Source organism: Barbus barbus, assembly GCF_936440315.1.
Source record: "Barbus barbus genome assembly, chromosome: 22".
NCBI lineage: Eukaryota > Metazoa > Chordata > Actinopteri > Cypriniformes > Cyprinidae > Barbus > Barbus barbus.
Window position 1 is genome coordinate 317278 of NC_136750.1, and position 25913 is coordinate 343190.

Sequence of the window (25913 nt, forward strand, 5' to 3'; positions counted from 1 at the left end):
TGCTCAGAACTGGAAAGATTACTTACAAATTGTAGTACGTTACTGATTCCAGATTACATGACAAATATTGTAGTTAGTAATTTAATCCATTACATTACACATCTTAGGTAACATAATCAGACTACTTTTAGATTACGTTTAACGTAACCTGTTTACCACATTGATTTAAATAGGATAATATTCTACCATATTGATATCAACATGCAAAGAAAATGTTTCATTCATTGTTATTAACAACATAAAAAGAATTAAGCATTACATTGTCAAGGTTTCCCAAACTGGGGGTTATGAAGGGACTGCAGGGGCTTTCTGAGTTTAATGAAAAGCTAATAATTAATTAAGTCATAAAAATGTAAAATTTAAATAAATAATTTTAATCAAAATAAAACACATACTAAAAATGAAATATTTTGTTTACCTGGATGTCATGTAAGCATTTGAGAAAGTAAAATGTAAAAGATGAAAAAGGATTAGGGAGAATCAATAAATTATTCATAATTTATTGCTATTGTGTGAATATATGTAATCAAGCAATCAATAAAAAAGTAACTGTAGTCTGATTATGAGTATTTTGAAATGTAATTTAATCTAATTACAAGTACTCAATTTTTGGAATCTGATTACGCAAGTTACTACCCAGCACTGGAAATGCTTCTTTATCAGATTCGTGTCTTCCACTATTTTCCGCTATCTTCAGCTCAGAATGGCCGTTTCAATGACTTTCAGAAGGAATCGCGATCAGAATAAAGTTGAGATGAAAGACAGAAGCAAAGTCAAATGTCAGCCACGGCGCCAGAGGGCCTGTTCCGTCACGGACGCAGCTGAAGCTCTTTACATGGCCTCTCCTGGGAGGCATTAGCGCTAATTTGAAGTTTAATTTGACGTGACTCCTCAACTAATCGTGCGAGCTAGAAATTAATTAATCTGACTTGACTTGTACTAATTTGCGACGGCCGCGACGCTGCGTTCCCTTCGGAGGCCGCAAACAAACAGGAGCGGCGTGGCTGGCGGAGACGGGTGGGAGACACGAGCGGCTGAGACAGGTGGCACAGGGCAGGCCTGGAGAACGCCTCGCGTCTGAAGCGCTTCACCTCCGGGACAGCTTCGTGCCAGCAGCCGGAAACATGCAATTAACAAATCAGGGTCATGGTGCCAATAAGTGAAAAACTACTTTTTTTCCAACAACATTTGGGTCACTAGTGCTCTCATGGATGCCTTATATAAACCGGATGACAGGATGAGATGCTCACGACGGATGGGCTTTTAGAAGCAGAACTTTAAGGATGGTTTTGCTTTCAACCGAGCCATTTAAAGCTTGGGAAAGTGCACCTCATTCCTCCTCCATTAGGAGCCTTTCTCAAGGGCTCTTCTTCTTTTATCCTTAGAGGAACTTTAAAAATTGATCAGAAAGTGAAAGTGCATCCTAGAAAACATGTAGGAGAGGAGGAAGAGTGATGTGTGTATTGTCAGTGCACTGTGATGAATGGTAGGTCTGGATCTATACTGACTAACAGTGGCTGCGTCTCAATCACATCCTAGTTCAGTAGATCACTGTCTCAATCACAAAACACTTCCTGAACACTGGAACATTCACGTCCTAAAGATTCCACTAGAGATAAGAAAATAGAGGTATGAAAATTTCTTATCGTGATTATAGTGAATTATTAAAATTATCACGGTTATCGGTATTATCACGGTTTTGTTAAAATGCTGGACATTTTCAAAAAGTACTGACACATAAATCGTTTCACCAAGTTTTATATTTAAAATCAACCAATAAAATGAGTTTTTGTTTGCATAAACCAGTGGCTGGAGCCCCGCAGAGTTTAGATGCAATCTATTTTTGATGAAATCCGAGAGCTTTCTGAGCCTCCATAGACAGCAAGGGAACTACCACGATCAAGGCCCAGAAAGGTACCAACAGCATTGACAAAATTCTTCTCCACCGCATCACCCTAGCGCCATTTTGGAGAGAATCCCGACGTGCTTTGATCTGAACGTAAACAACGCATGTGCGTGATGCTGCTGATGAAGAACACACATGCGCTAAGCCTTGTTTACCTGCAGAGGAATGCACACGCATGCATCGTGATGTGCCAGGGTGACGCGGGGTAGAAGAGTTGTTGAATAAAGTCATTACTTTGTTTTCTTTGCGCACAAAAAGTATTCTCGTTGCTTCATAAAATTACGGTTGAATGCCTGATGTCACATGGACTATTTTAATGATGTCCTTGCTACGTTTCTGAGCCTTGATCGTGGTAGGATCCTTGCGGTCTATGGAAGGTCAGAGAGCTCTCGGATTTCATCAGAAACATCTTAAATTGTTTTCTGAAGATGAACAAATGTCTTACGGGTTTGGAACGACATCTGGGTGAGTAATTAATGAAAGAATTGTAATTTTTGGGTGAACTATCCCTTTAAATACAAAGAGACAGTTCATTTGTTTCCAGCACGAGGTGATGTGAACATTACGGGGCGCTAAACTCTCTCATGCAGTGTGTGTTTCATTCCTACTCGAAGCCGGAGGGCGCTCTCACGCTCATTTCAGAGGCTGCGTCAGTTGCATATGTCATTAAAGGATCTCATTTAGGAAAAGTAACGGTAATAAAACTGACTCTTGTTCCATGTGAGGTGTGAAATACTTAAACGAATGGTATACAAATACTTATACAAATGGTAATTAATAAGCCAAAAACGCTACACATTCTATAATAAAGCCATTGTTGACTTTCGTAAGGGTTGTGGGGTCCCCTTGAAACATTTCCATTGTTGTCTGTGCTGCTTGCAGCACGTTTCTGTATTTTGACTATTTGTAGCATGTGCTGTCAAACTGATGAAGATGTTTTCTTAATTTGCTGGTGTTTTTTCTATTTGCATGTGTTTTCTTAAGTTGCAGCGCATTGTGCTCTCACGTCCACTGTAATAAACACTGCACAATTACATTACTCTATATAGAGACAACTGAATGGAGGGGTATAATTGAATACACACATTCATGAATTACAGTTAGAAATATATTTAATGTCCGCTCCTCTGTTACATTTAGTTATTGTGTCACTTAATTGCCCTGCATATATATATATATATATATATATTATTTGTATAAAATGCAGTGGAAATCAGATACACAGCAGATATACAGTACTTTTTTTGTTACTCCCAGCTGTTCCATGACTTTGTGTGTTACTTGAAGAAATAAATTAATTACAGCATGTTTCAGATAACGCCGGCACTAATGGCTATGAGTGTCTACAGGCTATATGTGTTTTACAGCACTGAGTTACAGAGATGCATGTGTAAAATGTTCACGAGTGGGTGAGCGGTAGTGTGTGTGCGTGTGCGTGTGTGTGTGTGTGTGTGTGTGTGTAGCTGAGGGCCTGTCAGAGGAGTCAAAGAGCAGACTGATCACAGAGCTGCTGAGCTTTTGAAGTCTCTCAGGGACTGACAGCTCTTCAACCCCATGAGAGCATGAGCGCACACACACACACACACACACACACACACACACACACAATGTGAACCAAGAATGATGGCATAAAGCAGCATGCAAATGAAAGCAGAGAGTAAATACAGGAAATGGCACCCACTCCTGCTTGACAAACACTCTCTGTTTTACTCCATTTTTTTCTCCTTCACTTCATCCACTCCATTAATAATTTTTTTGTATTCTTTTATTCTTTTGTTTCTTTTCACTAGATGCGATATTCACCCTTTCAGAACCCTTTGGGAACAGATGGTGATAATGACATTGGAAGAAACTATAACTTTCGGCAAAGAAGCTGCAGTGTGTAATTAAATCTGAAACTTAAGACTGTTCACATTTAGCATTCATTTGGGTGTGAAGAATCCAGTTTGTTGTTTGTGTTAACATTCAAGTTCACTGGCTATAAATGAACCATTATTAAACTGTTTTGTTTTCATGTTAACACATTTTGCAGACACAAACTCTGGGTCCACTTTGTTTAAAAGAAGTCGAAACCTTTGCAAGATCAGCATCGCTGCGGCTTGCCATGTTTTCAAAGCACACAAACACAGCAATCCTGCAGTTATTACTACTAGCTATTACTACAGATTGAGCACACCTCACATGAACAAAAACAACATACTGGCAGGACTGGCATACTACAGAAACTGATTACATCTGGATTACACAATCAGATTCCAAAAATCAAGAACTCGTAATTACAGTTTTTTTACATTTCATAATGCTCATAATCAGATTACGGTTACTTTTTTATGGATTACATCATTATATATTACTCACAATATGCAGTAAATCATTCCTAATTGATTGATTCTCCTTAATTCTCCTTTTTAATTTTCCTTTCTAACAGTCCTACTGTGTGTCATACCATTTAGCTACCATTTGACTCTATTCGCAATATGGAATAGTCGTGTAAATGTCATAACTAAATTTATGATTTAGCTTTTTATCAACTCACAAACCCACTGCAGTTTTTGCATTAAACCCAGTTTAGGAAGACCTGGTGATGCAATGTTAAAATAAAGGAATATATCTTTGTTCTCTTTGCTTTTTTATATCAGTATGGTGTGTTTCATAGTAAATTTAAAACTAATTAGATAAAAGTAATCTAAAAGTAGTCAGAATACATTACCTAAAACAAGTAACCTAGATTACGTTACTAACTAGACTTCACTTGACTACAATTTGTAAGTAATCTACCCAGCTCTGCACACTGACATGTATCTCAAAAACACATCATTTACATTTCCTTTGAGAATGATAAAACCTGTCTTCCAGTGTCCGCATTTCTATTGTTCTTAACGTTTGTCCCAGTTCTCTTCCATCTGACACACATCAAAGATAGTGTCACTGTCCTCATCATAAATCCAGTATTTGACATCATTTATTTGACAGTCATTAGTCACAATGAAATAGAAACTGAGCAAAGGTACGAGCACACACTGTTTGACAAACACTCCTGCGTTTCTGCTTTATCAGGCGGTAATAGTGTGATGTAAACTGCTCTGAACTAACAGCATGGAATTTATGAATAAAGCCCAATCTGTAATGAGCCTAATTTACATAGAAAGGGGTGTATTTGCATGGAAACGAATGTCAATATTTTCATTTACATACTAAAGGAGCAGTTTACGCCTGCTTACACTAGATTGTGGACGATTAATGAATGAGACACAGTGTTTATGCTGAATAACTGTTTAATCATGCTTCTCTCCTCAGTGTTCAGGGGCTTTTGTGATTTCGGTGGCTCGGGTGGAGATGAAATGTGTTGATAATGGTGTGAGAGGACCTTAATGATCTGCCTGCCAGTGAATGTGTGAGACTGACCCGTACCAGACAGTCCTGATGAGGTGAAGACAGATTTAATGATGAAAAACTACAAGAGGACCTATCTATGGCAGACTGAACTTTGCACACTGGGCTGTGTCTGAAATCTCTCCCTACACTATACTGTACTGGTGTCTGAAACTATAGAGCGCATTATCAAGTGCACTCACTCATTCAGTCCCATAACGGACAACAATGAGTATACATTCAAATATACACTGAACGGCTAGTTTACAGTGAATACTGCATTCACTCGTTCAGTGCGCTGTATTAGTGCAGTAATGTAAGGAACAGTGAATGAAGGCATAAAGAGCGATTTCAGATACAGAATTCACTATCAATATGCAAACTATGGAGCACTAGTAGTGAACAAAAAATAGAAATAATAAAACACTTTTAAATTGACAAACGATAAGGAATGTTTAAAACTGTTTAATTCATGTTTTAAAATATAGCTGAACTGCGCATCTCAATAATAATAATAATAATAATAATAATAATAAAATAATAATAATTTTTAGAATAAACAATTTTTTCTGTCTTTCTTGCAAAACAATTAATTAGAAAATCATGGATAACAACAATAGTCATATTTTAGCATTAGAAAAACTATTGTGACTCAACAGCTTACACATGCTGGTGGATTAACCATTACAGAAACACAAAGATTGATCTCCAATACTGTTAGTTTAGCTGTGGCACAAACCTTACACTGAGTGCTGATGGTCTAATACATTTGTTAAGCACTGTGTATATATATATATATATGTGTATGTGTGTATATGTGTGTGTGTGACAAATTTTATGAGGACAGAAATGTGTATAATGACATGGGTATGACAGAGGTATTACAATATGAAGGTGGTTTATGAGGACACTGCCTATGTCCCCGTAATTCAAAAGGCTTAAAAAACATACTAAATGGTGTTTTTTTGAAAATCTAAAAATGCACAAAGTCTCCTGTGAGGGCTAAGTTTAAGTGTAGGGTTGGTGTAGGGCAATAGCACACACAGTTTGTTCAGTATAAAAACCATTACGCCTATGGAGAGTCCCCATAAACCACAAAAACCAACATGTGTGTGTGTGTGTGTGTGTGTGTGTGTGTGTACACCGAATGAAGGCCACATCACAGCTGCCTCTGATACAGTATCTGCGCTGGCATCATCTCTCAGCATGACTTCTAAGCTGTGTTTCATTATAACTCATTGAATCTGTAGAGGGCACAGAGATGACCTCAACAGAGAGCCAGTTTTCCCAAGCGGGACTGTAATGGAACTGGCGAGGATTCATTAGAACGTTATAGAAACATCAATGCTGAGTTAAATTAACACATTCCCTTCTGAGATTAATTAAACTTGGCATAAAATGCCATTCAGTTAATTTAATGGAGCTAACTGATCTTCTGAAAGGAAGGAAAAATGGCGCCGATGATGGCAGCTATTGTGCGTTGCTCTTCAGTGTTTGTACTGTTTTTGTTTGTTTTTCCTGTTTTTTGTTTTTCAAATACGATCAGTTTTACCAGGGATGACCTGCTGAACATTCGGCAGAACACACCACAAAATCTTTTACCGGATTTAGATTTTTCGGACGTTTTGCTGGACATTGTAGTTGGTGGAGCCGTAGCTCTGGTCAAACGCTACAGGAGGCGCAGGCGGGGAAAGAGAGCCAGAGCGCTCGTGAAGCTTCATCAGCGTGGATTTAGAACAGCGTTGCCTAGCATCCATCTGGCGAATCTCCGCTCTCTACCCAACAAAACGGACGAACTCCTTCTGCTCTCCCGGACAAACAAGGACTTTTCTAACTCTGCTGCTCTGTGTTTCACGGAAACCTGGCTAAATGGCGACATAGCGGACAGCGTGCTACATCTGCCTAGTTATCAGCTGATCAGAGCAGATCGGGACGCAGAATCAACGGGGAAATCACGCAGTGGCGGGACGTGCTTTTACATCAATGAGAGGTGCTGTTCAGATGTAACTGTGTTAAAGAAGATGTGCTGTTCAGATCTAGAAACCCTCTTCATTAACTGCAAGCCGTTCTATTCGCCACGGGAGATCTGCTCGTTCATTCTCGTGACAGTGTGTTCACACCGGTCGCGACTTGCGCGAATAAATCATTTTGGGTTTACTCGCTTCATTCGCGCGTGAAATTCACTGCACAACAGACTCGAATTCGCGTCATGGGCGGGGCTTCTGCCAGGCGGCACAGGTATGACTGCCACAGAGAGCATATGTATAGAATTTGGCAAATAAAATCAGTCCTTTATGTGCTATGGAAACACTGGACGCGTGTATTTCAGCTGAGAATGTAGTTGTTTAAAACTCAAATCTGCGGTTTATTTATAAAAACAGCGCCTATTTGAAAATGTGCTTCACCGATTTCGGAGCCGTGAGCTCCAGGCGATCACCGGGCGCTCGTGCTCATGTATCCTGAAGAGAGGAGCATAACCTCGGCTAGTCCTTCTGACATTTGCCGCTGGCTCTGATGTCTCTGTAGTGGATAAACATAAGACATAATTTGTTTTAGGTAAATCTAACAGGTAATCTTTGGTCTATGGTACAGCTCCGGGTATCCACATACAGGATGATGATTTTGTCCTCTATTGTTGTTTTGATTTCTGCCTCAGCTCGTAATCACGTCACTACTAGAGCAAGCTCCTGATTGGTTAACGTGGCGCGAATATCCGCCAAAGTTCAGATTTTTCAACTTGTGCATCAAACGCTCGAATTGCGCCATTCGCGCCGCCTCATTCGCGCGAATCGCGCCGCAGGATGTCTATTCGCATCTTTGCATTGACTTAACATGTAAATCACTCGCGCTTAACGCTTCATTCGCGTCTGGTGTGAATGCACCATGAGTGTTTACATTCCACCGCAAGCGCACGTGAGCACAGCTTTACAGAAACTCGCTGATATGATCACAGAGAGTGAGCAACAACACCCGGACTGTTTTAATCATTCTCGGGGACTTTAATAAAGCAAATCTCTCCCGCGAACTGCCAAAATACAGACAGCATGCTACATGTCCCGCCAGAGACAGTAATATATTGCATCACTGTTACACAACAATAAAGGACTCATATCACTCATATCAGTTCCACGATCAGCTTTAGGACTCTCTTATCACTGTTTGGTTCATCTTATTCCGTCCTACAGGCAGAAACTTAAATCTGCAAAGCCTGTATTAAGATCTGTTAAAATATGGACTAATGAAACAGAGCGGGATCTACAAGCCTTTTTCTCTCTCACGGATTGGAGTGTTTTTGAAGCCGCTGCCACTGATCTGGACGAGCTCACAGAGACTGTAACATCTTATATCAGTTTCTGTGAGGATATGTGCATTCCTACCAGGACTCATAGACAGCTCCGTCAGGCCAAAGAAGATGCTCACAGAAAAGGGGATAAAGTATTGTACAAACAGGCCAAATACACACTGGAAAAGGAGATCAGAGCGGCAAAGAGGAATTATTCTGACAAGCTCAGGAAAAAAATATCTTCCAGTGATCCTGCTTCAGTGTGGTTAGGAATGAAGGATATCACCAGTTACAAGTAACCATCCCCCGCACTCTGGAGATTCAACAACTGGCAGACAACTTGAACAAGTTTTATTGTCGTTTTGAAAGATCACCCCACACCCGCCCTGAACACCTCTCCAAACAACCATTCACACCTCCAACAACCCCTCTCTCTCGCACACCTACGATTCAAATCAGCGAAGAAGATGAGTGTCAGGTCTTCAGGAAGAACAAAAGAAGGAAAGCACCAGGCCCAGACGGTGTGTCACCAGCCTGTCTAAAAACCTGTGCTGATCAGCTGGCCCCCATCTTCACACAGATCTTCAACAGATCACTGGAGCTGTGTGAAGCCCCCTCATGCTTCAAACGCTCCACCATCATCCCCGTCCCAAAGAAACCCAAAATTACTGGACTTGTAATGACTACAGACCTGTGGCCCTAACGTCTGTAGTCATGAAATCATTTGAAAGACTGGTTTTGGCTTATCTGAAGGACATCACTGGACCCTTACTAGACCCCCTGCAGTTTGCCCACAGAGCAAACAGGTCTGTGGATGATGCAGTCAACATGGGACTGCACTTTATCCTGCAGCATCTGGACAGACCAGGGACTTATGTGAGGATCCCGTTTGTGGACTTCAGCTCCGCTTTTAACACCATCACCACGGAAACCCTTCAGAATAAACTAACCCAGCTCTCCGTCCCCACCTCCGTCTGCCAGTGGATCAACAGCTTCCTGACAGACAGACAGCAGTTAGTAAAGCTTGGCAAATTCACATCCAGCACTCGAACCATCAGCACTGGAGCTCCTCAGGGCTGCGTTCTCTCCCCACTGCTCTTCTCCCTCTACACCAACGACTGCACATCTAAAGACCCCTCTGTCAAGCTCCTGAAGTTCGCAGACGACACCACACTGATCGGCCTCATCCAGGACGGTGATGAGTCTGCTTACAGACAGGAGGTTAAGGAGCTGGCTGTCTGGTGCAGTCTTAACCTTAGTGGATTCAGGACAAACCCCCCTGCTCTCCCCCCACTCACCATCATGAACAGCACTGTGACTGCAGTGGAGTCATTCAGATTCCTGGGCACCACCATCTCCCAGGACCTGAAGTGGGGCAATCACATAGACTCCATTGTCAGGAAGGCCCAGCAGAGGTTGTACTTTCTTCGCCAGCTGAGGAAGTTCAACCTGCCACAAGAGCTGCTGAAACAGTTCTACACTGCCATCATTGAATCCATCCTCTGCACCTCAATAACTGTCTGGTTCAGCTCAGCTACCAAATCTGACCTCAGAAGACTACGGAGGGTAGTCCGGACTGCTGAGTGAATCATTGGTACAACTCTCCCCACTCGCCAAGAACTGTACTTATCCAGATTGAGCAAAAGGGCTGGTAAAATCACTCTGGACCCCTCACATCCAGCACACTCCCTCTTTGAACTGTTACCGTCTGGTCGACGCTACAGAGCTCTGAGCACCAGAACGACCAGACACAGGAACAGTTTCTTCCCTCAGGCAATCCATCTCATGAACACTCAACAATAAACGTGGAACACACAACTATAATACACTATCCATTCACCACACTCACTAATTTTATCTTTATTTTCTCATTTCTAATTTGCACATACTTGACCTGTACATACACAGTTGTCTGTATTATATATTGTGTTTTTGCTGTTTTGTACACTCTATTTGTATATTATTCTTTCATTACCTGTGTCCTGTCCTGTTGCTGTCTTTCTGTTGCACTGTGGAGCTTCTGTCACTACAACAAATGCCTTGTATGTGTAAACATACCTGACCAATAAAGCTCATTCTGATTCTGATTCTCATTCTGAAAGCCGGACACTGGTAAGTGGATGCTAGTTACCTGGATTGTCACCAACTACGCTTAATGCTTGGCCTATGAATATTAATAGATTATGTAGGCAGACGTACCAGGAAGGTTACCTAACAACATCACCTAATTAATATTCATGAGTCATGTCATAATTTCATAACCAGCATCAAAACTTGCATATTGAATGTTGGGTGTATTAATGCTCTGTTCTCACCTAAAGAGATTTGGAACAGTTTATTTTATGAAAAGCTCAGTGTAAATAAAAGGAAGTAAAAAAACAGGAACACTTATTTCTGATAAATGAGAAAGAGCAAGGTCTTTGCTATTTTTATTAATTCTCTCACTGTAATTATAATCAGCCCCTAACAAAATCCTGCAGCTCTTCAACAAGTATACAAAAGTTCTTCAAAGATATACTGTGGAACCGCAGTGTCAGTAATATTCCATGTTGAATAATACATCCTCAATATCTATTTGATTTCTAGACTTCACCATAAGGTCTGGATTATGTGCATGTATCTGGATCTTTTGTACCCACTCCAGCCTCTTTCAGACCCACTTTTAAGAATATAAAAGCCAATGATGTCCACATTACACAAGCTCTCACACCAAACACACAGAGGAGAATATCAGTGTTTCTTAGAATCATTAAACAAGCCTCAAACAATACTCCAGTCCATCGGTTCTGCACTCATCTAACACATGATGTGCAGTACGTTCACTCTCCTCCAAACCCTGTAATGTCAGCCCAGAATACTCGCATGGACTCATCCCAGGTTATGAACATTCATTGATATAATTAGATTTTTCTGTTAATCTAATTTTAGACTCATTCAAGATTTACCGAAGCCAAAGGCTGGAGACGCAGGGATGGGAGACGTCTGGACAGAAGTGGAGGTGTAGAGACCGGTGACCAGCAGCCCATCGAAGTAAGTACTGGTGGAGATCGTCACTGCAGATACACAGAGAGGAGAAACAGAGGGTCAGAATTCACTGATCAATGAGATCTGAGAAAAACCCAGCAAAAAATACTCCACAATGATGACAAATTACCACAAGTTAATTGTGAGAGGCCTTTGGAAACGTGCTTTGGTACTCAAAGTAAGAAAACAGTTAAATTACTACAAATACCATGGTTAAACTATGGTTAGTGTAGCAACCATGGTTAATTTGTGGTTACCATGGATTAACTATAGTAACCATGGTTTTTTGGTTTTATTTGTAGTAAAACCATGGTTAATTTTAGAAAAATCAAGATCAGAGTAAATAATATACAGTACAAAAATAAATGAAAGCAAAAATTACAAAATGAATTTGTTCTAAAATACACAGTCCAACAGGCAACAGCGGCACATAACATTTGGGAAGAGGATGCATATCTGAGCTCATGGTGCTCTCTCCGAAGTCCTATAGTGTTGGGCGAGTGACAGAAAACAGGTGTAATGTTACATGAGAGAAGGCAACGCAATGATCGGCTCATTAATCTGTCAGTTCTCACAAATGGTCTGCAAATCCACACAAAAAGCATCAAATGGAAATGGAATATGGTTTTACATTGGTTCCTCAAGTCCATCACTCACTACTCACTACCACACACTCACTACTGTTAATTACAATTTAAATTACAAGCACACATACATTCCCTAGTAAACGCATGCATTACTCCAAGCGTGTTTCTCATTGATTTGTACAAATTGAGGAACGAGGCAAAATGAATGTCTGTAGTAATCAACAGGATGGCACAGATGTGGTCCAGAGACACCGAATGGAAAATAACCCAGAATCCTCCTGAAGAGCTGAGAGAGAGCAGATGTGTGTCCAGGAGGCGAACGCAACACCTCACCAGACGGCAGCCGACAAAAAGACATGTTCGCATGGTGAAGATGTCACTAAACACTGTGTGAAAATACATCTTAAAAGAGTGTGAGATTGACAGAAAAGGGGAAAAACAGACTACCTTGACATTCTGACTCTGTAGTAACCAAACGACAGCAAACGTAACCAAGACACATGCAGTCATAATAAAAAAAAAAAAAAAAAATGCTACTTAGTCAAAATTAAAATGAAAAAGAGCTAATGAAACACCATTCTTGAACATTTTCACAACTTAGTTTCATTGCATGCTTTTGTTTCTTTTGGCATTACAATGTAGCGTTACTGAAACTGGGCAGAGTGTTTTCATTCTTGGCTTGGGAGAGTGAATGTTGAGTTTATGTGTTATTTTAATTATGTGTGTTTTTCAGCAACATGACAAAAGAGCAGACGTGTTTGTGCTGAATCTTCTATTATGTTGGAATTTCTTTAGGTTTAAGAGTGGAGCTTGTGCAGTTGAAGATGGGCTGTAAAAGTGCTCTTCGTTCAGTGAAAAGATAGAGTACTTCATGAATAGACTGGTAATTGTTGAGACAAGCATTTTTCTGACAAGAAACAAGGTTCAAAACCACAAGCCAACAGCAGATCCGCTCTGAAAGCCTGCTGCTGGTTTAACCAACTGTTTGACAAAATCCCAGGCAGACATGAAATAGTCAAAAAAATCATTATTATTAATAACATTAGTTCTAAAAACAAATTACTAGAGACTCTCTCTAATTCTTTATGAGTACTCAAGGGAGAAGCGCGAGCGCTCTGTGTGTGTAAGAGTGTGTGTAGTATGTCTAGACGTGGATACACTCCGGATTAAAAACATATCCCTCGTTCCTGCCTCTCTCCCCCTATGCCAGCTTCAATAATTCATCCTCTTACTGCCAGTGTAATATCAAGTCCTCTCACTCTCCATTTTTCCCTTTTTTTTTTTTAAACTGCATTATTCCTAACCTCGCTTTCTAACCAAGTGCAACTCAGTGTGTACAGATCCGGGTGCTGGCTGTATATACAGTTCATTCACATTAGGTCATGATACCAATGAGAGAAATACATTGTGGACATTTTGTCAGTGCATGGCAATTTCGGTCTTGTCTTCATGCAAAGCTGTCATACAGTTTCAGAAGACAGTGAATATAGCACACATAGTCGTACTGGCTGCATTTAAGTCACTTTAATAGTATTTCTATCCTCTTTGGAGTTTAAAAGCGCTTAAAAGATTTATGCAAATACAACGAGTAAATAACAAGGGAATGAATATTGGCAGAATTGTAATTTTTGAGTGAACTCTTCCTTTAAACGTCAAGAAAATGCACATGCATGTTGACAAATTCAGAGCCCGAGTAGCGTTCGCTCTCCTCACACGAGGCACCTCGAGGCTCAAAGCATCGCTCCCTCAAGAGCGCAGCGCTTTTCATGCAGGAGAAGCATTCGAAGGCGGGTGGGAGTGCAACGCCAGCGATTGGGCCAAGAGGTTATTATGAGCAACAAACAGCATGGTGGAGGAGGGAGAAAACAGGGATGGAGGGACGTCTGGAGAGGCCCGTGGAAAAACAGTGATCGATGAAAATGAAAGACGTAAATAATTCAGAAATCCATCTGAAAGGGGAGCAGAAGCGGGGGAAGGGAGGAGAAAAGAGGAGAACCTGGTAAGAGTAACTCATAAAAACAGACGTATTCACCTGCGGGGGTTTGCATGCACGAAAAGCTGTGCTTTGATGAGAACTCTTAACATTCACTCCACACCCGCACACACTCAAACTCTCCCGATGAGCAACATTTGGCTGTCTTTAGCAGAAAGAGAGATGACGTGCCGCTGGGAGATGGAGATGCGGCAGGTACGTCGACGCAACACTGATCTCTTGTCCATCCAGCCGCTCTCTCTTTGTCTCATGCCGTCCTGTCCATCATGCAATATAGATGGTGCGATGTAGTACGCCTCATTACCAACACTCACCGCCACGCTGCTGCTCAAGTATTGATAAACCTCGGGCCTGGAAAGCATCCCTGGACTCGCTGACATTAACAGAGGGGGCTGTTTTCTGTTGTAGAAGAATACCAAACAGAAAAGGAAGGGCCGTGTTGGGACAAAGCGCAGGTACGATGCTTCTCGAACCATTTTCTGAAACAGGTTCAGACGTGGATGGCTCTATATGTGTGGTGCCGTCATCTGAGCAGCACCTGGTGGCACCCTGAAGGCCAGACGCAGGAGCAGAAGAGTGAAGCGAGAGCAGTTGGCAGGGCTGTGCATTACCTCACTCCTAGTTAACAGCATGGCAGAGGAACAACGCCTGCCAGTGTGTGCCATGAATATCAAACCTTAATGGGTTTGCAACAGTCGCTCCTAGTCGAGCACAACATTTATATGATGTTTTATTAACAAAGTTCGGGAGGAGCACGTTCAGATAATTAACCTAATTAACACGAGAGGAGAGCAATCAGTGATCAACCCAGTTAACAAGATAAGAGGAGTGTATATATATATATATATATATATATATACACACAGCAGACTTACCTCTGTTCATTAGCAGTTTTCCAGCATCCCTCCGCCACCCCTTCTCCGCACGTACAACTATTCCTGTTCTAATCTGTAGGGGGGGGGGGGGGGGGGTACTCTGGGTTCGGGCCAAAAATTCAGAGCTCAGAGCCCTCCCCTCGGACAGCACGCCAAATACGCATAAACTTTATTCTATTTATTATATGTAAGTGTGAACTCGTGAAATACAGTCAAACCAAAAATTATTCAGACACTTTCAACATTTCTCACGTTATCACAGTTTATTCGCTATAGTTTAGAAAATGGTACTAAAATATGACAAGAACTCAGAGTTAAACTGTCAGAACAAATTCATCTTAATAATGTCAGATAACTTTGATAGAAAGGTATGTAATGAAATAAACTGTCAGCTGTTAAATTTAAGAACACAATTAATTTAGGTCAACCAATTACCAAGCAATGTTTCATTTTGTCCAGTCTGTGGTTTTTGCTCCCAAAATTTACTGGTAGTCCACTGTATGAAGAATTTTGGGTATAATATGTCACAGTTTACTTTATTACATAAATTAACTATAGTGTCCTGAACCCACTAGTAAAAAAATATCAAAAATTATATCTGGTGTGAATATTTTTTGGTTTGACCGTATAGCTACTCCAGTGAGCAAGGCAAAGGAAGCCAAAGAACAGAAAAAGAAAAACAACTCCACAAGATCTTTAAGCAGAGAAACCAGACTAGGATCAGCGACACAGATGAGATGAGAGTCTGGAACCAGAGAGTGATTCTGAAAACCCCGTATGAACTCCAGATTCTGTCCATCATAAACAAAGGTGTCATTCCAGCCTGACACACCTGTGACCCCTCCGCAGATTTAGGAAAATGACACGTCAGCAGCCTCACAACCACAGTGCCACACTTCCACCTCTGTGTATGTCAGAAGATACAGGCAATATGACAGAAACGTCACCCCGTGGCCATCTGAGCCACATTTGACATCCCACTGGAAACCTGGTGTGCCCTTGAGAAGCCGGAAGCGGGGAGAGACCACCAGCAGTGACTCTGACCATCTGTTTCCCCGGCCGGGCCAGTCTCAGAGCCATCTCCCTGCCGCTCCGGTCCAATGCTGCTGAACCGAGCCGGGCCGCGCCGTATCAATCAGCATCAGTGTGGAGTGTGTGATGAGTTTAGGTGTGTCAATGACAGCTGGATAGCACTTCTCAAACTGTGATGATTCTCTTGCGTAACCCTCTATCGCCTCTCTGCCCTGCTGGCCGCTCCATCTGCTGTTGCGAGGGCCTGTTGCTGTCAAACACACTCGATCGCTCTAACAAACATTAACAGGTCGGCTTCCTGAGTAACAGCTTCTTTAATTATGCTCCTAACCTCTTAATAGATGCTAACCTCCCTTCACATTTGCTCCGAACACCAGTAAAAACAAAACAGAAGGCAGAGGTGATTGTGTTATTCCATAAGGAAAACTGAAAGCTTACAACATTTAAAACAAGCAGCTTTTATGGAAAGCCAGTTTTAAATTGTGCAACCTCTGATCTGGTTAATATCTCTCTTGAAACAGAGCAGGATTCTTGCACATGTGACACTAATGAGAACTACAAAAACAACATTTCCCCAGACCGTTTGACCCAAGATAACCGCACTGAGCTAGAGACCATTTACTGGCTCTCTGACCAGTGTTAGGCTTGTTATCAACAGGCTTACAATAAGTAATAAGTAAGCAACTTATTCAGGCATCAAACTTCCCTGGTGAAAAAACAATAGAAACCGTCACAGAAATTCTAATGGTTTCCAATACAAATACCATTACAAACTATCAACTTTTAACCATTAAACCCATTGAAAAATGGTGTTTTCTACTGTGTTTTGGGACATGTTCCATTAGGATTTAGTGGTTTTAACAAGCCACCAATAGAAAGCCACCAGTTACCAGTAGAGACCCACAGGGACCATTGCAGTTTCCATTAAAACCAATACAAATTTTGTGATGGTGTCTATTGTTTTTTTCAGCAGAGTTGTTTTCCATTTCTTCAACTCTTGATACACTACATGGCCAAAAGTAGATGGAAAGTTTCCAGTAATTTCTTAATCTTACACATACAAATGCTTCAGGCTTTGTGGAGCTGGTTCTTTTCCATCATGTCAGTATCCTTGTGCACAAGAAAGAAGTGGTTTACTGAGTCTGGTGGGGAAGAACTGGCCTGCACAAAACCCCAACTAGAGTAATGAGATGGTAATGTTTACCATTTATGCCTCATAGCCCACATTGGGAAGTTCAGGGCTGGTCAAAAGGATAGTCTACCTGTAAGAGAAAGTATGTCTCCAACCCTGCTCCAGCTGTAACCTCAACGGAACACACCTGAACCTGCTAATCTTCAGGGTAACCAGGCAGGTGTGATGGAGCAGGGTCGGAGATCCAAAGCGACTTACATTGCATTCAAGTTATAGTTTTTTTACATTTTATCAGCTCTTTTTTACATTTTATCTACCCCTAAAACAGTGGTCTCAAACTCAATTCCTGGAGGGCCACAGCTCTGCAGATTTAGCTCCAACCAGCTGCTTGAAAGTTTCTAGTGATCCTGAAGACCTTGATTATCTGAATCAGGTGTGTTTGATTAGGGCTGGAGCTAAACTGTGCAGAGCTGTGGCCCTCCAGGAATTGAGTTTGAAACGAATGCCCTAAAAGGTGCACATTAGTACCTTAGAATAGTAACATGTACTCTTACCACAAACCTTTTCGGGAAGGATAAGGTACAAAATGTCCTTTCTAGGGTACTGCTCCTGTCAACAGGTCAGTGCCTGACATCACTGATGCTCTTGTATCTTAACCTTGTAATTTCAAAAGTATGACAGAAAGCATGAATGCCTCCCTGTGCTGCTCCTGGGAAAGCCTTTAACTGGATGTTGAACACAGATGCAGGGATTTGCTCACGTGCAGACACAAGAGCATCAGTGAGCTTTATTCTCGAAGCTGAAAGGTCATGTCAACAACAAAAAATTCTGACCAACGGCTGCCATTGATTTGTGAAAGTGCACAGATGCACTCTGGCAAGTTAAAAACATGAACTGAAGGTGAACTGTATTCTTTGGAATGTTTCCTGCAATCGAAAAATGAATTCATGCAATGCATTGACAATATTCAAATAAAGAGAAGAGCTACTGGAGTCAGTGGCAGTCTTCAGTCACTGAAGTTTCATCTCTGTGAGATTTCCCGTGTGTTTACGCTCCCACAGCGTGACGCTGACGGAAAGGGATTCTGGCAGCGTGATAAGCAGAGAACGTGCTGCGTTATGCAAATAAATCTACTCTAACCCCTCTTTTAAAAAAAACACCCAATCCATTTGCACTGCAGTGTTGCTTTTCTCTTTCCTCGTGATCGAAAATGACAAAACTAACAAGCATTCATGAGAGGGAAAAAATGAGAGTTTTCAGGATTATTTGGTTCAGGATCTCTGCCAGCACAAGCTTGAATGTCTGCGCTCAGCAAGACGACTCTAATCACTTCCATGTGCTCAAACGCTGCAGCAGTTTACAGTTAAAACATTCAATGCAATGACGATAGACAGACCGATGGATAATCTTACACCTGTTGATAAACCTCGCAGAAAACAGGGAATGTCTAAATGAGGTCAGTTTGGCTCTTCTCGACCCCTGACGGCCCTCCACACAAGCCAGAACATTTCCTTCTCCAGAGCTGCATCTATTCCTCACGGACAGATAAAACTTTCACATAGTCACTGAACACCCAGAGCTCTGTTGCATAAACAAGCTCCAAACTCGCTGAGGAAACTATTGGGAATTTCACTGTGAACACACAGAAACTCAGCCAGGGCTTGTTTTTTTCTTTGTTTTGTCGTGACGTATTGTCAAGTATGGTGACCCATACTCGAAATTGGTGCTCTGCGTTTAACCCATCCAAGTGCACACACACAGCAGTGAGTAGTGAACAAATGCACACACACACACACACACACACCGTGAACACACACCCGGAGCAGTGGGCAGCCATGCTGCAGCGCCCGGGGAGCAATTGGGGGTTCGGTGCCTTGCTCAAGGGCACCTCAGTCGTGGTATTGAGGGTGGAGAGAGCGCTGGACATTCCCTCCCCCCACCTACAATTCCTGCCGGCCGGGGGCTCGAACTCGCAACCTTTCGATTACGAGTCCGACTCGCTAACCATTAGGCCACGACTTCCCCACTAAAAGGGGAAGGGGGAAAGGGACGTTCAAGGGACGTTCTCTGCACTTAACCCATCCAGGTACACCTGGAGCAGCGGGCAGCCATCAATGCGGCGCCCGGGGAGCAGTTGAGGGGTTCGGTGCCTTGCTCTAGGGTTTCACCTCAGTCGTGGTTGCCGGACCTGAGACTCGAACCCACGACCTTCGGGTTACAAGTCCAACTCTCTATCCATTAGGCCACGAATGCCCCCTAAATGGTATCTTGATCTTCATGCTTGTATTTCAGTCAGCACAAAGGACAGCTGGGAAACAGCGTCATCGCCGCAGTGATTTTAGTGAAGCACATGAATTAACTTTGATTGGACAGCTGTTTTTTTTAGTGGCAATGGTTATTAACCTTGTTTTAGCTCAGTGACTAACAGGTGATTGTGGTTGTTTCTACACATGATTTTCCCAGAGCAATGTGATCGAAAATGGCTTTGACCATCACCCAGTGTGGCTTAGTTAGAGAAGATTTTGGACTTTGGTTTATTTAGCGTCTGAAACAGGTGTTAAGAGCAGGTGTACACCAGATGTTTCAGCTGATTAGTTGGTTGATAACATGTGCATCATTGTCACAAACTAATGCTAAATCTATTAGGAAATCTACCTTGGGAAATATTTGGTTTTAATATAAGTGCAATAGAACATTTTCAGTGCACACATCTAAAAAACATGATTCCTGGGAGAGAAAAGATCTGTGTATGAAACAAAAGCACAGACAAAGATAAAAGGGAATAGTAAATCGCTTTCACCTGCCTTGCTCTCGGCACGGCCCTTCTTAGGTCTGATATTTCAAACTGCAGTTTTTATGAGCTCAACGGTGCACATTAGCACATTATCTATATTCTACTCATTCACAGAGTATGCAAACATCAGCCACAGCTCAGTCACACCGGAGTACATTCCTCTAGAAAAAAATCATTCTTTTAGTGTTTCGCAAGTAAGATCCACCAACACCAGGCGGTTCTGCCACAAAACCTCCAGCATATGGAAATAATATGTTCTGTATGATTGATTGCTGTGCCACTATACAGAATGTTTCAAAGCTGAGCTGAACTCAGTGTCCAGCATTGAGTAACTCTTCATCAGGGGCTTGTGTTCAGAAGAACCCGAGTCTAAAGACAAACCTCGCTTATTTATTTTTACAGAAAAAAAATCTTCATTAAAGACTATACATTATACTCGGATTACAGTTTTTGTAAATCTAATAAGCGTCATCCAGATGCAGATGCCCCAGCTGTTAAAATAATATAATAAAAATACTCTCTACTCTCACTTTATAATAAGAGCATGAACCTGAATGAATGCTCACTTCAACGTGAACAAGTCATCAGTGAAAGCATGAACTAACAGAGACCTCACCTGATAGTAATTGCTGTTTTCTATTTATATTGTTCTTCTTTTTGTAAAAATTGTTCCTTGACATAGGCTTATCACCCAAACGTTGGTAACAATAAACAAATTGTTTAATTGAATTAAGTGTAGTTATGTTCTGTCTGTTTTAATGAGTTAATAAAGAACATATGATTAGTTTGCCATTATTTACATGCATCCTCATATTCAAACAAACCTCTCTCTCACACACACACACACACACACACACATCAGTCAGGAAGAACAGTCTCTCTAACGGGTTGTTTTCTGCTCGACTGTCAGACGTGAATCAGCAGCTCCTTTAATATTAAGCACACATCACACTCAATTTCCTAACTATTTGCCATCAAAACTGTGATTATACTACGGTATAGCAGAATCTCTGTGTATATACTGACACATTACATGACATGGCCATGGTACATATATCACGGCTCCACTGCTCATCTCCAGTAGGGCTGGCTAGAAACATGCTAATATTTGTGTAAAGTTACCTGATGACCCAGAACTCCATGTGTTTCTGCTTTTCCTGAGAACATGCATGAATTCCATTCATCATTTGCTCATACGTGTGCCTTCACAAGATATGTTTACATGCACTGCTTTTCATCAGTATCAATGAATCCAATCTGATTTCAGATTCTGTTGATATGAATCCTAAACACTGCCATCTGATTTACATATTTGTTTACGTGTGCATTCCATGTATTCTGAACAATCCTTCGGCACATGTGCAAACTGCGTTCAGAACCGGAGAAAGACAGCAACGCCACCAGAGCTACAGAGAGAATAACTGCAGTTTTGCCTTGATGACATATCTGAAAGAAAGCTGACATACTGTATACGTCAGAAGAGCATAAACATTCAAGTAAGATGTAAATAAACATACACATCCCTGCTGAAAAAAAACTATAGAAACCATCACAATGGGAAAATGGGAAATGTATTGGTTTTAATGGAAACTGTAATGGTGCTTGTGGGTCTCTACTGGTAATTTGTCACCTTCTATTGGTGGCTTGTTAAAACCACTAAATCCTAATGGAATACGTCCCAATATGCGGAAGTCATATTCAAGCATTTACACGCTGAACTTGGTCTTGCTGATCAGATTTTTTTCAGGTCTACAGCCTCACTTCCTATCGACTTCATTCAGATCGAGCTCTGCCAAACTGATCAACGTGTTTACATGAGGGCGTTTCAGTCCGATTGAGCCATAAATCTGATTATAAACATTATTTGGGTGTGTGTGCCGTTTACTCATAACAGAATGACCCAGGCCTGGATTGATGCGCAGGACTCGAGGAAAGAGCAACATGTAGCAACATCGCTTCAAGTGCAGGTCAGTTTCATCTGTAAATAAATACACTAGATAGTATGGTCTTTATTACGCTAGTTGAGTCACAGACTAATAATTCAATAGTGTGTTCAGTATTAGAATTTTTCAACACATATATTGTTCTAATTCTGACATTTAGGCACTTTAGAAAATGTATTTTAATACACTACCGGTCAAAACGTTTAGATCAGTAAGATTTTTATTTTTTTTTAAAAGAAGTCTTCTGCTCACCAAGCCTGCATTTATTTGATACAAAATACAGCAAAAAACAGTAATTAGTGAAATATTCTTATTATTTAAAATAACTGATTTCTATTTCAATATATTTTAAAATATAATTTATTCCTGTGATCAAAGCTGTATTTTCAGCATCATTACTCCAGTCTTCAGTGTCACAAGATCCTCCAGAAATCATTTTAATATGCTGATTTACTGCTCAACAAACATTTATTATCATTATGTTGAAAACAGAGTGCATTTTTTCAGGTTTCTTTGATGAATAGAAAGTTCAGAAGAACAGAATTTATCTGAAATAGAAGTCTTTTGTAACATTATAAATGTCTTTATCATCACTTTTGATCCCCTTGCTAAGTAAAAGTAATAATTTAAGAGTACTGCTCCAGTGACAAGCTGTTGTACCCTAAAAGGTACAATGTTGGCCCCTTTTTTCCCAGTGTGGCCTGGATGAGTGTGAGATTTCCCGGCCCTGGAATGACCCATGTGGGCTGATCTCGCACAAACCAGTTTTAATAACTATAACATGACCTGAGCTATTGTGATATAGAAAGCAAACAAAGTGGGAGTGCTAATTACAATAACCACTCTGGTTTCCTGCTAGTGTTGTTACACACAGAACACGGCCAGTGGAGCGTCTTGAGGTCAGCGGCTCTCAGGGCAATGTTCACGAGCTCGTGACGGATCTGGAGACTGGATTGAGACAGGTTTGAGGGCATGGAGAGGTGCGGGACGTTATTGGTGAGAAATACAACCGTTGTCATGTGGTGCGATCAGTGATGCAGACGCTCCGACAAGATTAAGTTTCTGATCTCTCTTCTCTTTCCTCTCAATAAAGCAGAAATAAAACAAATGCATCTATTGATTCTAAACAGGTTCACAGTTCAGTTTAATCTGCCAGTGAAAGGCGCTCGAAGGCTTCTGCGCTGTGGTGAAGGTCTGAATGTTATCAGCTGGAATGACACGCTGCCCGAGGCTGCGATTACAGGCGCTTCAGAATCAGCTGAGCGAAGGGTGAGGACGCTTTCGGGATCGACAAAGAACGTCAAATTACTTCACCAAATGATAATTGCTGTAATTGATACAGAAACAACGTTTCTCTGAAGTAATTGAGCCCATACAATCCCAGACACTTCACAAGTGCTGGCATTGGGAGTTTTAGAAGCTCTAGTCTGTCGTGTGTTAGGAAAACTTAAGACATACAGCATTTTTGCATTAGACTAAAACAGTTCTCACTGGTTTCAGTTTCTGGGTAGGCTGTGCGATATGTATGACTTATGATATTACTGTAATTGTTGTTTTAATGATGTGCAAGCTTACGATTTTTGAGCATGTCACTCACTTCACTAAAAAAGCATGCTTGATGCCTCATCACATCATGATGTAGACTATTAAAACGCAGACGGAGTGACACCAGAACTCAACATACAGAGGCAAAATGTCCTTGTATGAGTTTTGGTCTTATATTTACATCATAAATTAAACAGTATCACACGAGCAAGTGTGCAGTTTTCCCTGACTATCAGCACGACTGCAAGTGTAACATTGATTTTATACAATATTTGGAATGACATTTTAGACTCATAATCATTCTGTCTGTTTTTGCTCTATTTCTCTAATGAAAATGTTTGTAAACACACCCACAGAAGAAGCATGGCACGTCTCAGAGCAGCACACAGCGGCACTTCGTTACTAAACAAATCTGTGTTTTGAATGAATTAATTGCCCATTCTGAAAGAAGTCACTTAATTTCTGCATGAATAAGACATTTAACCGCCAGTGATTACTCTTTCAATGACAATAAAGAGCTTGACTTGAAAGCAAACTGATCGCAATTTTAGAGGAGCTATTCATAATCTGTAATTCAGCGCTAACAAGCAAAACAACAACGACCCCGCGTTCAGCAACCCTGAAGAACATTTCGCTCATTAGAGACCACTGGATCATTTCATTTCTAAATGCAGAGACTGAAATGATTGCTTGGAAAAGCTTACAGATGGCCTGCAGGTTGGTCTGCACACTGGCATCATTGTTGGCCATTTTGTATTGAGTTTAATGACTACCTGGCACAGTATTAGCATCTCTCTGGCATGTTATGCTGCCATCATCACTATCCAGGGTGAAGCCCATGGCCAGATGCATCGGATTAATTCTGAGCCGTGTTTCACTGTCACATTCGGAGCCAAACAGGCAGCCGTCAGTGCAGGCCCTGCCCATTAAGCAGCTATCACATTATGCAGAAAACCAGCACAATGGGCTGCAAAACAATCCATGAATTATTGCATCGTAGCTTTGGAAAGTATCTCGAGTGAATTCATTTGGTTCCACTGAGAGGAGTCATTTCTCTTTATCTAACGCCTCACAAATGTGCGGTCTGAACTTGTTCAATGTCACAGAATGGGCTCTGTAATCAAAAACGCGTTTTATAACATCTAAATTGCTCACACCTGCTATTAACATCCTCAGAAACCTTTCCTGATCAAATGACTCAAATCACTCATGACGTCAGAGGCTTGGCCTCCCGTCCATTCCATCAGATCAGAGCTCCTCGCGTGTTAATATGGTTTGTAAACAGGCCCTTAATTAGCTTCACCTTTGAGACTCTCCTGCATCAACAGATGGCAAACATGCTTCTGTTGCTCAACGATGTGCAACCTGACAAGCCAGCGCAAGAGAGTTTTACTTTATAGGGCTGCAACAAATAATGTGTGTAATTGATAATAATCAATGAGAGTAATCGCATTTTCGTGATTCGCATCTGCCAGTCTCGTTACTTTGCAGCAGCGAATAACGCACTTCTATAGACAAAACACATCTGAAATACATCGGAGGACACATAATGAGCTGGTCCTAAACAAAAGAAAGCTTGATATTTAATCAAATTCTCAAGCATTTAACACATTTAGCTGTCAAGCGTTTTGACAAAAACGAATAAGTGCCTTGTTAGGATGCAGTCAGTGGTGCATTAGACATTTCATCCATGTTTCTCAGTGAATGTGGATGAATGGTGACAAGAGTACATGAATCACACATTAGTATATCAATTCACAAAAAGCATAACCCGCTGAAATGTAGATCTGATTTCCCATGGGACATTAGAGCGTGTCAGACGGAGGTTACGGATCGGCTCAGCATCACTGATCCATTGTAAAGCTCGTCAGTAAAGGAGCACAGCATGGACAGAGTGAACAATGGCAAGTTTTCCATCATATTCAGAAAAGTGCTCAGTGTTGCCTCTGTGATGATTTTAGGGCAATCAGACCCCATTAAATATCCTCCAGCTCCCGTAGAGTGACTGAAAGATCCAGCATTTGCATCTGACCGCTCAGAAAACACCAGCACGCCTCAGCGAGACTCACGGCACGACGATCCTTACCTTTTACAGTATAAACCTGTGGGACGAGGAGAAATTTAACAAGAGCTTTGTTCATAATTCAACTCTCAGCTGTTCCTGCAACCTCAGTCCTTCTCAAGAATTCCTAGTTTTTCTCAGCTACAGCTATGTGACTATAGGTTTTCTTTACTTCTAGAAACTATTTCTGTCCATGGGCTTGCAGAACAACATGTCAAGAAGCACTGCAGCTGCTTTATTTGAGAAATAATCTCTGACTCTGATTTTGTCTCTACAGTGGATCATATGAAACACTTCTGCCTTTAGGCACAGGCTGCATTTACAGCAAAACTGAAGAGAAAACTCCATTATAATTCAGGACATGT

General features: G+C 41.3%; 1 protein-coding gene across 1 annotated transcript in view; it reads right to left on the reverse strand.

The window, feature by feature from the left end:
- The window catches only part of reln (reelin), a 135069-nt gene that overhangs the window by 103481 nt on the left and 5675 nt on the right, over positions 1 to 25913 (reverse strand). Inside the window, exon 2 of the mRNA XM_079447181.1 lies at positions 11507 to 11614. Within this exon, the coding sequence (XP_079303307.1) occupies positions 11507 to 11614 (108 nt within the window). The remainder of the gene's footprint in view (positions 1 to 11506; positions 11615 to 25913) is intronic.